At 35.5% G+C, this 17295-nt stretch overlaps 1 protein-coding gene across 8 annotated transcripts in view; it reads right to left on the reverse strand.

Annotated features, from left to right (window-relative positions):
• Positions 1 to 17295, reverse strand: part of ZZZ3 (zinc finger ZZ-type containing 3) — a 119166-nt gene that overhangs the window by 53553 nt on the left and 48318 nt on the right. For 2 of the 8 annotated variants that reach the window (XM_059375173.1, XM_059375174.1), the window contains exon 2: positions 3856 to 5411. The exons of 1 other annotated variant lie outside the window; for it this stretch is intronic. In XM_059375173.1, the coding sequence (XP_059231156.1) occupies positions 3856 to 5360 (1505 nt within the window). In that variant the 5' untranslated portion in view covers positions 5361 to 5411. Of the gene's footprint in view, positions 1 to 3855; positions 5412 to 10463; positions 10618 to 12005; positions 12072 to 12150; positions 12286 to 17165; positions 17220 to 17295 lie in introns of those variants that run through there. 5 more of the 8 variants (XM_059375172.1, XM_059375176.1, XM_059375170.1 and 2 more) reach the window with 5 other exon arrangements.

Consider the following 17295-nt stretch of genomic DNA (forward strand, 5'->3'; position numbering starts at 1 on the left):
ATCCAAAAACTCTTCACCTGACTTTTCATCCTCTGCCTATTTATGTAAAGATCTTTAAATGAAGCTATTCAAGGCCCTTCAAATAATTTACTTAAGTATTCTTGTACAATGAGAATTCAGAGAAAACTGATCAAATCACATTTTCTTTTGAATATTTATTTTCCAGTGATTGCCTTGTGAATTGGGGGGAAAAAGCTCTGAACCTAAAATCTTCCATATCTGCTTTCCCTAGAGCCAGAACTTCAATCTGAAAGACCTGATTCAATGCTTCTGATTCAAAATCCACAAAAGGTCAATTCCCAAAGAGAAAAAAGCAAATCACAGTTAAATCTATGATCTCAGTCACTCTGGCTATTTAGGCCAAAAAGGGAGTCACCAGGTATTATCTGTCACTTTAACAAAATTTTTCAACCTCGAAGACCTGGGTTTTTAGATAAAATACATTTCTTCTGATTCCCCACCCACTACTCTTTAAGAGATCAGACCTAGTGCAATAATTCACACCTGGAATCCTGCCAGGGGAAAAAAAAAAAAAAAGATAATCTTCAGTCTCCCTTCCCTTGTTCCTAGTAGAGTTCTCCAAAAAACAAACAAACAAATAAATAAATAAATATGTAAAAGCACACTGTGGGTTCATGGGAATAAAACGGACACATCTCGAGATAAAACAGGGTTAGTATCCAGAATGCCCATAAATTCATTTCTCTGGCCTATGGTCTAATTATCATGAATCAGGTCTAAGGCTAGGCTTCTATATACAATATCTTTTCAAAAATTCCCAAGTCATTAGATGACCCTATATGTAATACCTTTGTAAATAAGACAGATAAATATAGGCTAAATGGTAGGATAGCAGGTTGCTGATTAAATAATCAATGTTAATTTAGAGAAGAGTTACAATTAGAATGAGAACAACCATGTTCTCCCAGCTCCAGATAAAAAGCTATGACATGCTCAGTGTTTTCTATCCGTAACCTATTTTTGAATCTGGCCATCCAGAAGTATACATTCCCTACTGGTAAAGATACTCATGTAGGGGCGCCTGGGTGGCTCAGTGGGTTAAAGCCTCTGCCTTCGGCTCAGGTCATGATCCCAGAGTCCTGGGATCAAGCCCCACATCGGGCTCTTTACTCAGCGGCGAGCCTGCTTCCCCTTCTCTCTCTGTCTGCCTGCCTATCTGCCTACTTGTGATTTCTCTGTCAAATAAATAAATAAAATCTTAAAAAAAAAAAAAAGATACTCATGTATAATCTGGGCAATGCCTAGTTCCCAGTTTCAAAGGGAATTAATTATCTGGAGAAATTTAATAGCATGAAGAGAATAAGAAAGAAAAAAAAAATTTTGATGGGGGTGTATGTGTATAGTTCTGTGCGCAGGAGAATAATATTTAATTACCCATTTATCTTTTGTTTTTCTTTACCCCAAGTGCATTTTCAAACCAAAAGAAATTAACTTTAGACTTCAAAGCACAAGACAGGTATCAGGATGGTATTTTTTACCATGACAATTTGGGTTAAAAAAAAAAAAAGCCAACATTATATCCAATCATCTCTTGGCTCTAAACAAAAAGCAAAGAAATAAGGACTCTACTGAAATGAGATTACATCTAACATGATCAAACATCCTCTCTCAATTTTCTTTAAATTATCTCTAACCTAGATGCTAATCAAGATGCTCTCACCCTCCATCTAACTCTTGCCAATATGCTTCCATCAGAGGAAAAAAACTTACAAGTGAAGTGCCTAAAGGTGCTACCTTCAAAGGACTGGAAGAAGGCAAAAAAGCAAGAACAAGTGATTTCTTTTGCCCAAGGTCACCAAATGAGGCATTAAATTGAAAATGCTGTCCTAATAAAGCAACTACCATCCAAATCCCAAAGGACTGTGTACCTGAGGAACCCTTCAAACTATATTCTTGCAAAGGCTTAAGAATATGGAACGTCAGGGGCGCCTGGGTGGCTCAGTGGGTTAAAGCCTCTGCCTTCGGCTCAGGTCATGATCTCAGGGTCCTGGGATCGAGCCCCACTTTGGGCTCTCTGCTCCGCAGCGAAGCCTGCTTCCCTTCCTCTCTATCTGCCTGCTTCTCTGCCTACTTGTGACCTCTGTCTGTCAAATAAATAATAAAATCTTAAAAAAAAAAAAAAAAAAGAATATGGAACGTCATTCTTTAAATGTTACGGCCACTATATTTAGACAATTATTTCATAGGTTTGTCATCCTTAGGAACGATCATCAGGAGAGCTCAAGCAAAAAAAGTAAAACAATGAATTAACGGGAAAATATTTCCCATCAATATACCAGCTAGGCCTTAAGAGAGCATCTCTTTTGCCAAAGTAACAATAAAAGGAAGAGAATAGACATAACGACTACCATTTTATAAAAATGCACACTTCTTGAGTTCTTGGTTTTTCTCTAACATATATTCTGCTTCTTTTGCCTGCAGATAAGCAACTCTGTTTTTAAAAACTGATGCTTAATAGTAATGGTAAGAACTCTATCTACCTGAAATTGGAAAAACTTCACTTATTCATTTATTGAGTTTCTATCTCAAATTGGATTTCAAATATTTCAAATATATAAAAATGCTAACCATTCTACAAAAATAAATGAATAAAATGCTGATAAAATGACCTCTCTACTAAACCAAATATTAAAATACCATTTTTTTTTAAAAAGGAAATTTTTCAGAGAAGAAACATATGCTAAAAGGCCACCAAATTATCATATACAAATCTGATCTATAATGTATGGCAAAAAATTATTATGGTCCACAACTAAGATTTGATACTTTGTGATCTGATACATACCAGATCTGGCAACTGTCACAAGAACATTACAAAGTTTCCTTAAATCGGTGTTTTTACACAGCCTATAAAATCTGTGCCAGTAATTCAAAAGCTCACTTTGTAGGAATAAAGGTGATTAACTCATGTATGTCTTTTACTGTTGCTGATCACAGTATTCATAATAAACCCTGTTCACTGTTCATTAACCTTCTATTCAGGATTACTCAGAGTTAGCTCCAATTCATTTGTGTTACTAGCCAGAATACTTAAAGCAAATCTAAGTAAAACTGTGATAAATTTGGACACTCTATTTTTAAAAAGTACCTTCATTACAAAGATTAAGAAATGACAGCACTTTAAAATAGCCTCCCCTTGTAATTTAGAATCAGGAGAAAGTTGTCCCAAATGCTTTAAGTAAACTATAGAGCAGACTGTAACTCTTGCTAATGTGCTAATTACAATAAACAATTACCCATCATAGTTTTAACAGTAATATCAATTTCTGCAAATCACGAAAGTCAAAGATAATGCATAAAGTACATTATCTTAAATCAAAAGTTTTAATGAGAAATTAGATAAGTAACTAAGATAAAAGTGTATTTCTAACCTGCCAGATTTCCCTTATCTATATGATGTCTAAGCACTCGTTAATGGTTTTACACTGTCTGGAAGGCACAGACATTTCATAAAACTCTGCAACTATAAATTCAAAGTGTACTGTGATACCTAAAGATGTTTCCATTTTATAAATTAACTGAAATGGTATTAAAGTTATTAATGAAAACACCATCAACCATGTTTCCACGTGTCTTTTCTAATTGAGATGTGTGAAATATCAAAACTAGAAAACCATATTGCCATTGAGAAGAGTAATAAAGCTGAGTTTTAAAGTCTTTCCTTTTTTTGGAGTTTAAGAGTTGAGATAATCATTATGTTAAACCTAAAATTTCAGCTAAAGCATTAATCTTAGCTATAATAAAAATGCTATGAATAGACATTTATGAACAGATACTGAAAACGTGGGGAATAATAAACAAAGCAGAATTCATGGTTACCATATTTACACATACTCTTTGTTGTGTTTCAGTGCCACATGATCTGATTCAAAGTAATAAACATCAGGATCATCTTCTTCTTCTTCTGCATTGTGCGGATTGGCACTCTCTTTGGCAGATGGCAAATGTCCAATATTAAGTCTTGCCTCTGAGGGTGGCTTACTCAGTCCTTCACTCCCATAATTTTCGGAGTCACAAAATATTCCTCTTTCATTCTGAGTAATTTCATCAGGATTTGTGGGAGATTCACTTATGTTATCACTAACAGTTGCGTTTGTTTCATTGGGACTAAGATTATTCTCCTCAAATTGTCCATTTTCTCTGCAAGGAGAACTGTTTTTAGTGGGACTACCTCTGGTAGGGGCCGCCCTTCGTGGTGAAGTTCTCAGAGTATATCGATGTTCTTGAGGTTCTGATAAAGACATCATTTGAGCTGAAACACAGTCTAGAACAGAAGATGATTCTGGTTCTCCAGAGACTGGCATATTCTCAAGACTTGTGTCCAGGGCGTTACTGGTGTTTTCATTACACTGCTCTTTTGAGGCACTGCTATCTCCCACCACATCTACTTCCTCCTCAGAATCCCTTAAGGATGACTGAATTTCAGAAAAGGGGCCTGTAGCTGGCTCAGTAGTCAGCTGATTAACATGTTCCACAGGCAGGCAGGCAGTTACTATTTTGTGGTCCTCCAACTTGACCTGCACTTCTGAATTTGTGCAAGGCACGTTATGGTCTATATAACTGTCCTCCTTCCTACTATCAAGGAACATTGAAGTGTGGGTATCCGAATCCCCATTTTCAGCTACTGACTTTTCCTGCAACACATATGAACCAGTGCTATTTTGTTTAGTGTTCCCATCAGGCTGACAGTCATCACAGTTTATAACAGCTGAATCACTGTCATCAACACCATTGACAGCCAAATAGCCTGTGATTTCTTCAACTACTGCAGAATTAAGTGGCCCTTCCTCACTGACATTCACCTTTTTAATTTCCCTTTTCTCACAATCATCCAGTATAAGACATCGACAAGCTCGTTTAGTCCCTTGAAAATCTGCATCATTGTCCACTACTGTATTCCTCTGTTCTACTGACTCTTTGTCTGATTTTATAGGTGAATCTTCTTCTGAACTGTTTGGTGCTTCAGATCTAAGACAACGCTTAATTCTTTTTAAAACTGGTGAAACAGGTTCTGTTTGCCTTCTCTCACAATTTTCTACAGCCTGCCTTTCTACGTTATCTTTTTCTGAAGAAGAAAGTCCTCTTTTCCTAGGGCTTACCCATGATTCTCGAGTACTTTGCTGTTTTAAATCAGTAGTTCTTCCATTATTATTTCCTTTCTGAATCTGCACAGGCTCTGGTCTCTTCTTTGGTGATCTTGATCGTACTTGAGAATGAGAAGAGATTTCTTCAGGGTGAGCAATGCTACGATTCCTTAAAGTTCTACCACAAAAAGATTCATCCAAGCCGTTTAACCCCACTGTTGATCTTGTAACACGAGTAGATCGGGAAGCAGCCATACTATGGCAAGTCCCTACAATACGGTCATCATGATCCACTCATTGGGAAACCTTCAAAAATGTAAACAAAATAATGAGAAAAAGGTAATAGTTAATATACCTAAAACAAAAGCATAAAGCTATTAACTTTTAAATCCAAGTATAGCCAATATTAATAAATAACATGATATAATTTCTTTTATAAATATTTCTAAAAATGATATTAATAATAGCTAACAATTATATGACACTTAATATGTTCCAGGAATTGTTCTATATGCTTTACATACATTAACTCACTTAAGTCTCACAACAATTAAGAAAACTGCTATTACCATCCTTACTTTACAAATGAGGAGGGTGAAGTATCTGTATCTTTTAAGTAATCTGTCCAAAGCCACACATTTAAGTGGCAGGGCAGGGCTCTACAGACCATGCCCTTAACCTGCCTCAGACACACAGGCACAAAGGTCCCAGAAAAGACTTCCCTGAAAGACAGGATTTCATCTTGGTTATTAAAAGAATACCCTTGAATTTTTATAGCAGTTATCACAAAAACTATCCCAATCATTTCTTATGTTTTCTCAAAATATTCCTGGGAGGTAAAGTGGTAGGCTCTGCTTTTCTTAATTCGCTCTTACTAAAATGAGTTTTTGGCCAAATCCTTTGGTAACAAACTATGTGACATCCAAACAATTTCAGCTGCAGTAGAATTTTTGTCATCAAGCAGATGAATAGATATCACAACCCTAGCTTGCAAGTGTTAAAGCAAAACAAAGCAAACCCAAATCATCCTAGTCTCTAGAAGTACAAGAAGTACAGCCAACTGAAAGGAAGTATCCTGAAGAGGATGGAAGAAAAAGGAAAAGAAGCCCCCAAAGTAAGTATGACATCTAAGAAATCAGGACTACATGTATAACCCCATCCTCTCCTTTGAACCCCTGTATATATGTATATGCCACAATTTTAACACATGTTGGGAGATGAACTGGTTTTCTCGTGTGGATGTTTGGTGTTTCTAAGATAGAAATGCAAGGGAAATTGAAAAATGCCCCGACTGGTCGATCCATCTGGACAAACTCTGAGTGATTATTATTTTCCAAAGGTTCTCCCATAAAGCAAAATAAAGGCGTTATTAACATTTCCAGTACCCATTCTTCTCTTCCTCTTCTGTTTAGCTTCACAAGACAGTTTGTCACTTCACTACTTAACTTCCAAATGGGGTCCAGGATAGAGAAAGAGGCTAACAATGGCTGTTGGTAGTTTCATACTAGGTAGTTTCATAGTACCCCCCCACCTCCCTCTACCATGCTTCCCATAGTCTCCTTCTCATATAAACCCTCCAAATGCCATTCTACCCCTCCCCTGCAAACCAAATATAATCTCTCCTTTGCCTCAACTAGATGTGTCTAACAGTAGAAAGGTTATGAAGAACTACAGAAGCCATAGCAACACACTGCCACACATAAAGAAAAGAAAAGGGAATTGTCGTCTTCTTTCTGCCTGCTGACAAATGAATTTAAGCTTCCTAAAATATACGTACATTGATTTAGTCTTGTTTCAGAGTAAGGCATACTTTTCAATTTTAATTAACAATGTTTGAAAATCTTACAAGACTCACAAACTATCCCTGGGATTAGATTATGATAATCTGTCCTAGAGAATGCCATAGCCATCTCATGAACAAGTACAGGATACCAATCAGAGGTATGAAATACATTTCATATAGTAAACTTTTACTATTTGGGGATCATTGGAGGCACATGACTTGTAATTCTCTTTTGCTTAAATCTTGTCATGAAGATTGCAGCCCATTTTAAATCACAGGTAATAAATACTGAAGGTCCCATAAATACCCACTTTTAATTACAAAAACTATAAGCTAAATTTCAAATGCTATTTTTAAAAAGCACAAGCTAAAAATTACTAAAATCAGTTTATTTGTTTCAGATACCCAAATCTGTAACTCTCAAATTTGAAGATTACCGATTTTTAAATATTAATTACCTATGTAGACAAAAGAAACATAATTTTTAAGCTTTCCTTACAAAATCTAATGCAAACAGTTCATGTTAATTTAATTATATTCATAATTTATTATTCAAAACTGATTATGTTTATAATTTATGATTCAAAAATAATACTAGCAATAGTAATATTTTATAAACACAAAAAAATAATCTCTCTACTTTTTAAAAAAAGACTTTATTTATTTGACAGACAGATCACAGGTAGGCAAACAGGCAGGCAGAGAGAGAGGAAGGGAAGCAGACTCCCCTGTTGAGCAGAGAGCCTGATGCAGGGCTCAATCCCAGGACCCTGGAATCATGACCTGAGCCAAAGGCAGAGGCTTTAACCCACTGAGCCACCCAGGCGTCCCTTAATCTTTACTTTTTAAAATGTGGTGCCAATTAAGGGTATTTAAACCTCAAAGGATTGCAGTAACAGGCACCCCCAGCCCTTCTTTCCTTTCCTACCAATCTAAATGAAAGCAAAATCTCTGCCTTGTCATTATTAATAAAATAAAACTATTATTATTAGTTACTTGTAAAGAATACATACATAGTATGAATACTTACAAAGATTACATAGTATGTATTATATACATATAATACATATATACATATAATACTATTACATAGTATTATACACGTATACATAATATATGTAATTATAAAACACTACTTACAATGAGGGCCTATTTCTTCACTATTCCAGTGATCAAAACACTAATATGAAAGATGAAACCTCTTTTTGTTTCTTCTGATCCCTAAAAAGCATTTTTATTCTATTCATCAACCATAGTAAAGTCCATTTTAGTTAAAGTTCTCAAATCCTATGCTACTGAGCCATATTTAAAGCAAACCTGTTTTATACAAGGACCGGCCCTTTTGGTACCTCAAACTCTCACAAGTCAAAGTGTGGCCTGAAAAACCAGCATCATGGCATCCCTTGGAAGCTTGTTGGAGATGCAGAATATCATTGCCCCAGACCTACCAATTAATCAGATTCCCATGTGATTTATTTGCCTATCAGGATTTGAGAAGCACGGACTCAGACAGAATTCTTTAAAAATAATATAGTCATCAGGTTCAAACTAAATTAGACCTATTTATAATATATCCTTTAATTCATTATTTGATTCTAGTAATAAAAATGTATAAATAAAACCATGAGTGCTCTGGCTTAAGTAGTACCAAAAAGAGGACTCAATCTCTTGCCTGACAATAACACTGCATGTGCTTAAGGCAATAAATTGATAAAAAATTCTGAAAATTAAATGAAATTTAAACACTCTTCCCTCTGAGGTTGTTTTCTTCTGTTCTAACCTTTTTCTTCATCTTTTCTACTTTGAATAGGCATATATAAAGGCACACATTTTCTGCAGTTATCTAATAAATCGAGTGCAAATTTCAGTTACCAAAAAGGGACTAAAACTGTCTTGATTATCACAACCAAATCTCAATGTTGTTCTGCCATGCTTAGCTAAGTATTATAGACTAAAGTAGTTGTTCTCCTCGTTTTAGCTGCATAATACAGTTACTGAAGAAATTCAGTGAAGAGGTTTGGAGCACAAAATTATATTCCTACTAAAAATTAAATTACTAAGGGAACTTACTTACAAACTAAGTATCTCAGAAAATACCCTTTTTAGTTAACTAAATAGGAGACACGTGGTGAAAAGCTTAGCCAGCACCCACTCTAAATCGGAATTAAGGGAATAATCACTCTAATTTCGGAATTAAGGGAAACTGTTAGTTAACATATTCATATGGCAAAATGCAATCTAGCAACTAGAATGAAGTTTTTCCTACATGTTATATACATCAACTAATGAATATGGCACTTCCTAAAACAGAAGAGAATATGACCAACCAATCACAAAAATTAAATAGAGTCCCTTCCTTTCTTCTCCACCCTCGTAAGTTTTCCTCCTACTGGAGTGCACATCAAGGACAGTCAACCAAATTTCAACCTGTCTATTCATATTAAGCTCCAAATCTTACCTATAATTCTAATATCTCACCCATGCTGTCAAACTATCCTCCCCCAAATCTGACTCTACCTTTACCTCAAATCTAACTGCAGGATTCTAAAACAGTAACAGCTGTATTTCAGACCATAAATGTCCAGCCCCTGGGACTCCATCTGCAGAACTGCATCAATATGAACTAACAAGAAGAAAACTAAAATGGCCCACCTAATAAAACACTACTCCAGCTATCGCCTTTACCTATGAGAAAGAAATCTCAAAAAGATTTTTCAAAAATAATGCCTATAACCTTTTGCTCCACTATAATTACCAAAGTAGTATAATTTATTTTGGGGACTGAGAGACTGGCAATCATCCATTAACATCAACCTTTTGGCAATATTTATTATCACAATATTTAGTTTTATTAATTGAACAATTTCTTGGAAACTGGTCATGATACCATATCAAACCAAAGCGAAAGGCAAAAAGAGCAAGAGCGACTGGAAAAGTGTTACCAATATGATTCTTCTACCTAGAACATAAACATGAGTTGCTTAGTAACGGTTCAGACTATTCTTGTCATACAGTTCTTTTAAGTCAAATTTCTTTAGCTGAGCAATTACCACTATCAGGTTAAAAGTAGGAGGGTGAAACGTAGGGACCCACCGATGCAATTCAAGTTAAAAGTTCTTAATATTTGTGTTTTGAAGCTGTGAATTCTACTATGTACTGCCTTATATAAAGGGATCTCTTTTTTCTTCCCCATTAAGAGAGACAGATACATGATAGATAAGTGACACAGACAGATACACAAAATGCTGAATGAATGCATACTTTGAAAGAAAATTGGGGAGAAGCAGAAAGTCAAGGAATTTCATAATGCCCCTTCAATCAAAAATACCTACAGTGTCAAGGATAATGCTCTAGAGATTCCGACATACTTAGTCACTTCATTTATATCCCTATTGGGAAGAGTGGGAAAATATTTCATCCCTAACCCATTCCCTACAGCTCCACACTCCTATGAACTGCCAGACAGACTGCATAATATGCATACAGAAGAAAGTATAGAAATATAACAAGTTAACCCTCCCACAAAAAATATCAAACTACAGTTGTCTTCACTACTGCAAAACTAAATAACTTACCTGTACAACCAAAGATCTATCATTGTGGAAATATTATCTCTTTTCCTTATATCCTGAAGGAGTTGAAGCTACGATCTAGAATAGAGCTTAAGCATCAGGGTTTCAGACTCTCAGCTTCAGCCATGGAGAATACTAGAACCTCCTAAATTCCTTTCTTTAAAATAAAATAATAAAAAAAAAAATTAAAGAAACAAATTAACTTATGCTAACAAATTTACCTCTTCTATAAGAGGAAACAGCAGAAAACAGAATATCTATTCATAGTAACATCTCTGATACTTCTTAGGAACTCTGTAGCCTCAGAGATACCAAGAAACTAGAAAATGATGTTTAAAAACCAACAAAAACAAACCAAAAAGACCTTGAAATATATTGAATCCTCCCAACAACTCATTATTAGTTTGCATCAAAATGTGGCTCCATTCTTCTCTGGAGTCTACGAGCGTTATCTTTTTGAAGTGACCCCAAGACTGCCTTTGATAAAAATTTCTCATACAGAATTTATAATCTCTTACTCTTTTCTAGAGGCCTTCCCAAACCTTGGCCCTTAAGTATTCAAAACTGGGGACTGAACAACAAAAATAAATTATGCACACCAAAGAATCAACTAAGTCTTCAAATATCTATATGATAACCCTGATGATTACTAAAGTGCCTTAAGACTCTATAATGAAGAAAATGTTCTATTATTTTTGTATATGGATTTTTAACTAGGACAAAAACAATACGGATTTTGTTGGCCAGATATTTTAATTAATCTAAGTGTACTCCATTTCTTGGACAGTCTTGTTAGCTAAGAGTTTTACTTTATGATAATGTATATATGATATCCTTTTCAGAGTATCTGGCTAAATGGTTAAGTGCCCATTTGGAAACAAGAAGGAATACCAGGAAAAAGACTAGTAATGTTTATGATGCAGACAATCACTTTATTATATTCTAAAAGATTTTCACAGTGAAGGATTAAAATTTTAAAACTGATGCAGTTAACAAACATTGTGAACTAGAGTTACTGCCTAGTAAAAATAAACAATTTTAGTCAGCTAGATCGGTAATAATATCTAGTATCAAGAGATGCAATCTCTCACAAATATGGCCTATAAATTCTTGAAAAACACAAGGTAGGGAAATTGTCTAAATAAAATAATACTACATTAAGAAATATTCTAAACTAATATAAGGAGGGTGCACAGTGAAAACATGATCCTACAAAAAGTACCCTTGACTTGAAAATTCACTTATCTTACAACAAAGATTCCAACTGCCAACTCCTTAATACCCAACCTCAAAAGCCTTTCACAAACAAGGCAAAATATTACCTTCTATAGTGTGTGGTGGGGGTGGCAAACATCAGGGGCAGAGGATCCAAAATTTAAGATGTGTCTCTGAGTACACATGGACATGCCCTTTCTAGCACTTTATTCCATTTCCAGTTGGCCACCTCCTACCCATTGTGGATTGGGTTTACTAAAGGAACCTCACTCATGATATTTACCAAGCAAGAGTATCTGCAACTGCCATTTTCACAGAACTGATACTTACAGCTGAGTTCTACCAGTATTAAGATAGACAGGATCACCCAGATGTTTTTCTTAAAAGCCTGATACACTGAAAAAGAAACTCTAGTCAATTACTTCTACTAACTAAAGCCCACTTGGCCTTAATTAAGATTACATTTTTTTCTTACCTTTTTAAAAGTGTTTCTCGCCTAGTATTTGATCCCCAAGCGTCTGTATTTATCTGTCATCACTGTTACTGTCCATGTTACATTGAGACTTCAGGTATTAATTATTTATATGGTTGTACTAGCACAACTTGATATCTGTGAAGGGAAACCACAATATAGTCACTATGGATGTGTTACTCTTTACAGATATGTGGACAAAAGTGGTATTTCTAAATACTTAGATAACACCCTGCATTCTCTACTAAGCCGCACAAATAATTCCTTATATTAGGCTACAAAATCTGTGCTATCTTCAACAGACTAAGATGATTTGTTAATACTCTTACAAATGCTTCTCAGAGTACCCACATAAAATGTTTCAAGATTTAATTCTAAATTAAAATTCTTAGAAATTTGAGAGCTCCATAGATTCCTTCTCTGACTCCCAATGTAGACAGAGCTCATTTTCCAGATGGCTGTAACTGCTCAGGCATTAACAGAAAAGTATTGTGTGTGTGTGTGTTTTACAATATTAGGGAATAAATATATAATGGTTAAAAATGCAGTAAAAAAGATCATGACTTTTCTTAAATGTGACTTTAAAACATTCCATGTTTTTAAAGTAATGATTTTGTCTTATTTAGATTATCCCTCTATGAATCATTTGTGAACATTATTTTGGCAGTAAAAAGAAGATAAATATGATGAAATAAATCAAGATGAAGCTATCCAAATGTTCCCTAAAAGTAAGCTTCTTAAAAATATAACATGGCTATAGATTACAACTCTGAGAAACACAACAATGTGCCCATAATCATGACCGAAAGCATTATATAAAACTTTAAGTCATTTCAACCAATTTATTAGTAGAAAAGTGAGCTACTAAAAAAACTCATTCATATGTATCACAGAAACATAAGAATGGCATTCTAAAAATGATTTACCATTGTGTGCCATTCTAAATTCCTATATAATAAAAAGAAAATGCATAGAAATGCAGATAGCTGGAGTGCCCTTGGGTGGCTCATTTGGTCAGATGTCCAACTCTTGATTTTGGTTCATATCATGATCTCAGGGTCTTGAGATCAAGTCCCAAGTTGGGCTTCATGCTGGGCATGACACCTGTTTGAGATTCTCTTTCTCCCTCTTCCTCTGCCCCTCCCATACTTGTGTGGGCATGTGAGCACATTCTCTGTCTCTCAAAAATGGAAGGAAGGAAGGAAAGAGATAGATAGCCTTACACCTGTTTGTGAATAAAATCTGATGATAATGGAGTTGTCAACCTGCCAGATCTTACCCGCGAAAAGTTTCATTATACCAGAGTAGAAACTAATATAATGTTTTATCAATTATGTTTCAATTAAAGAAAAAAAAAACCACAAGAGAACAAGACAATAGTGTTTAAGAAATACTGATATCTATCACCAAGTATTTAAAACAAGTCTATTCATTTGTTTACAAATGTTAAACAATGCCATAAAAAATTAACACTATCAATGTAAACACTAAAATCTTAAGTATTCCTAAGCTTAAAAGTTGCTATAAATTCTTTTGTAACAAGCAAATTAAACTAGCCCAAATTCTTATATTCCTTACACTGCATTCTTTGTTTCCTTCACTATACATTTCAAATGGGGCAGATAAACTAGTTCAATTTGTGACAACTACAGTAATTTTCTTTTTCAATTATTTAACTATAGTAACTTTCAGAAATTTAAAAAACTTAGCTATTTTGTCTTTTAAAAGCATACAAAATAGATAACAAACCATTTAAATCCTATTTCTAAGGCCTTCGTATTTATTCCTTGCTACAGAACTTCGCTTGTTTTCACATACTAATAAAATCAACAGACTATTCAAGAATTCCAAAGGCAAATCCAAAACCAATCTTGACTGAAAAGAATTACTTTTCCTACTATTTGCAGTCTAACACTGGTGCTACTGTGTTAAATAGATTACGAGATCTAAGATTCATGGCACATATGAAATCACTTCAAAAGACTACAGAAAATCCCACTAGAAAATATTACCAGTTCTACTGATAAAACAAAGTTATAAGCTACACAGCAAAATAAAAACTGTGACATCTAAGCTAAATGCAACCTAAATTATAAAACACCGAAATTTTTTTTTAGTTTTATAGAACCTTGGAAAACACTGAAAACAAAAGTTATATATAGACTCATATTAGTACCCAATTCTTCACTGTTAAAATGAAGATACTGAATTGTGCACTATACCCTGTCTTTAAATAATTTTAAAAGAAACAGACAAGGACAGAGGCGTCTGGGTGGCTCAGTGGGTCCTGGGATCGAGCCCTGCATCAGGCTCTCTGCTCAGCAGGGAGCCTGCTTCTTCCCTCTCTCCCTGCCTGCCTCTCTGCCTACTTGTGATCTCTCTCTATCAAATAAATAAATAAAATATTTTTTAAAAATTTAAAAAAAAAACCAGACAAGGACATTCAAAGGTGAGTGTAGAAAGCATTAAGATAACGATGGTCAGGGGCAGAAACACCTTTGCTAGATAATTAAACTTATCATTTGCTACAGAGAACTAAACTGAATATTTGGTGCAAAGTATAATCAAAAAAGAGCACTTTCCTGGCTCCCTAAGTTGTTTGGAACCATGGTTTCAGTGTCTTGGACACCTTCAAAAGACTTTAGAGATGAGCCTATATCTCACGGTCAACACAAAGGTAGCAGAAGCATCAGGTTTGATAGAAGGAGAAAGAAACATGATTCCCTATCATCAAAATTAACTAACAACTATCTGACCATGAATAAGCCACTTGGCTCTTCTGTGCTTCATTTCCTCATCTATAAAACAGGAGTACTTCTCAGGGTTACTCTGAAGTTCAGAGAGACTATGTCTGTGAAGTACTTTAGCTTAGTGGTTTTCAAACACTACTTACTGTGCCTAAGGAATTCCTGCACCCTACCACCCCAGAAATTCACATTCAGTCGAGTTCTGGATATGCATGCATAAATCTGTATCTTTAGTTAAGTACTTCAGGTCATTGCAAAGTAGGGGTTGTAGGGGCTCCCCAAGGATATGGATCATACTTTGAAAAAAGTTATTTCAGTTTCTTCTGAAGCATTAGTGTTCATAAGCATTACCTAGGTACCTGTTTAAAATGCAAATTTCTGGGGGTGCCTGGCTAGTTCAGTCAATGGAGCAAGTGACTCGATCTCAGAGTTGTGAGTTCAAGCCCCACGTTAATGGTAGAGACTACTTAAAAATAAAACTTTTAGGGACACTTGGGTGACTCAGTTAACAGTCAGACTCTTTCAGCCCAGGTTAGATCTCAGGGTTGAGCCCTATGCCAAGTTCTGCACTCAGCAGGGAGTCTGCTTGAGATTCTTTCTCCCTCTCCTCTGCCCCTTTGCACCTGCTTGAGTGTGTTCTAAAACAAACAAATAAATCTTTTTAATAAATAAATAGAATCTTTAAATAAAATAAACTGGAAATTTCTAAGCCTCATCCTTAGAAATTCAGATTCAATAAACTTGGGGTAGGGCACAGAATCTTCATTTTATCAAACACCACAGGTGACTCAGATGCAAACAGTTCATATCCATCCTTTTAGAAACCCTATACTAGATACTTCCCCCTACATATTTCCCATATTGTCCTCCACCTCTGTAGTTATCAACATCGAAGACCAACCTTAGGCTTTCATCATTCACTTTAACTAACTTACCTGACATGTAACTGGTCCTTCTACTTTAAGTCTCATCCCTTACAAATGCATGTTCTACAGAATGATCTAAAATGCACACCTATGTCTCTCTCCTAACTAAAATGCTTCCAACAGACTTCCACTTCTGGCCAAGACAAAGTAACAGGAATGAGATTTATGTTGCCACCCAAAACAATGAAAAACAACTAAAATTCGGGACAATAGACACTGGAAACCAGACAATGTAACCCAGGATAATGGTCAATGAAAGAGGAGAAACAAATGATAATTGCTCGAGCTTACTGATGCGAAAGTTTCCAGACTACAGAGTGTGGAGGGTAATCAAATCTCCCTGAGTTAAAAAGATGAACTGAGTAGTTTGGGGAGGCCAAAGTAACTACGGTTTCCAGAACATCAGAAGATCTGCAGAAACTCCCCTCAAGTCTAACCCAAGTACTGATCAGTGTGCATGTCCAAGGCCTGCAAAAGGCCTGGAAAAACATCCATAAGGAATACAGAGAATGATATCCACAGCCAGGGGTATGCTGGAAAATTTTTAACAACCAGGAGCAGTTAGTTATTTGTAGTTACTGGTTTACAGGATTACCAATGTCCATGGTATGAATATTCCCACCTGCAGCAATTTCAAGCTATTAACTATCACTTAGGGCTAAGTTAGAAAAAGATGCATGGTAGCACATCAAACATTATCTAGTATTTCTACCACAGAGCTATAACAGATGTAAATTATCACCTGTGCATAAAAACCATAACATGTAATAATAGAATACTGAGGTAATGAGCTTTGAGGTATCATCCTTTGTTCTCAATATAACTGATTAAATAATAAGCACATATAATTTAATTCTATTAAGAATTAAACCAGCTCAGGGGCTCCTGGCTGGTTTAGTCAGTGGAACAGGCAACTCTAGATTTCAGGGTTCTGGGTTTAAGCCCCAAGATGGGTGTAGAGTTTATTTAAAAATAAAATCTCAAAAAAAAAAAAAAAGAAGAAGAAGAAGAAGAATTTAACCACCCCAGAAACTTCCTAACATTTTAACAAACAGCCCTCACAAGCTCCAGCATACCACTGACGATGACTCACACTGCCCACAGCAATGGTCTGTATACCTTCTGGCTAGAGCAGAAAACCTTCCAATTCACAGAATATCAAATACAGTGCTCAGAGGGGCAATGCCTTAGTAGTGGGGTAAAATGAGTTCTAAAGACCACTCTGGTCCCACCTAACAGAATTTTTTAAAAGCCTAAAAATAATAATAAAGCCATTTCCAAGGAACTTAACTGTGTCTCAAAACAAACCTCAAGAATATTCATAGTAATATAAAAATTTCAGCACCGAACAAGGTAAAATTGACAATGCCTGGCATCCAATAAAAAATCAGCAGACGGGGCGCCTGGGTGGCTCAGTGGGTTAAGCCTCTGCCTTCGGCTCAGGTCATGATCTCAGGGTCCTGGGATCGAGTCCC

This window comes from Mustela nigripes, chromosome 14 (genome assembly GCF_022355385.1).
Source record: "Mustela nigripes isolate SB6536 chromosome 14, MUSNIG.SB6536, whole genome shotgun sequence".
In the NCBI taxonomy this organism is placed as follows: Eukaryota; Metazoa; Chordata; class Mammalia; order Carnivora; family Mustelidae; genus Mustela; species Mustela nigripes.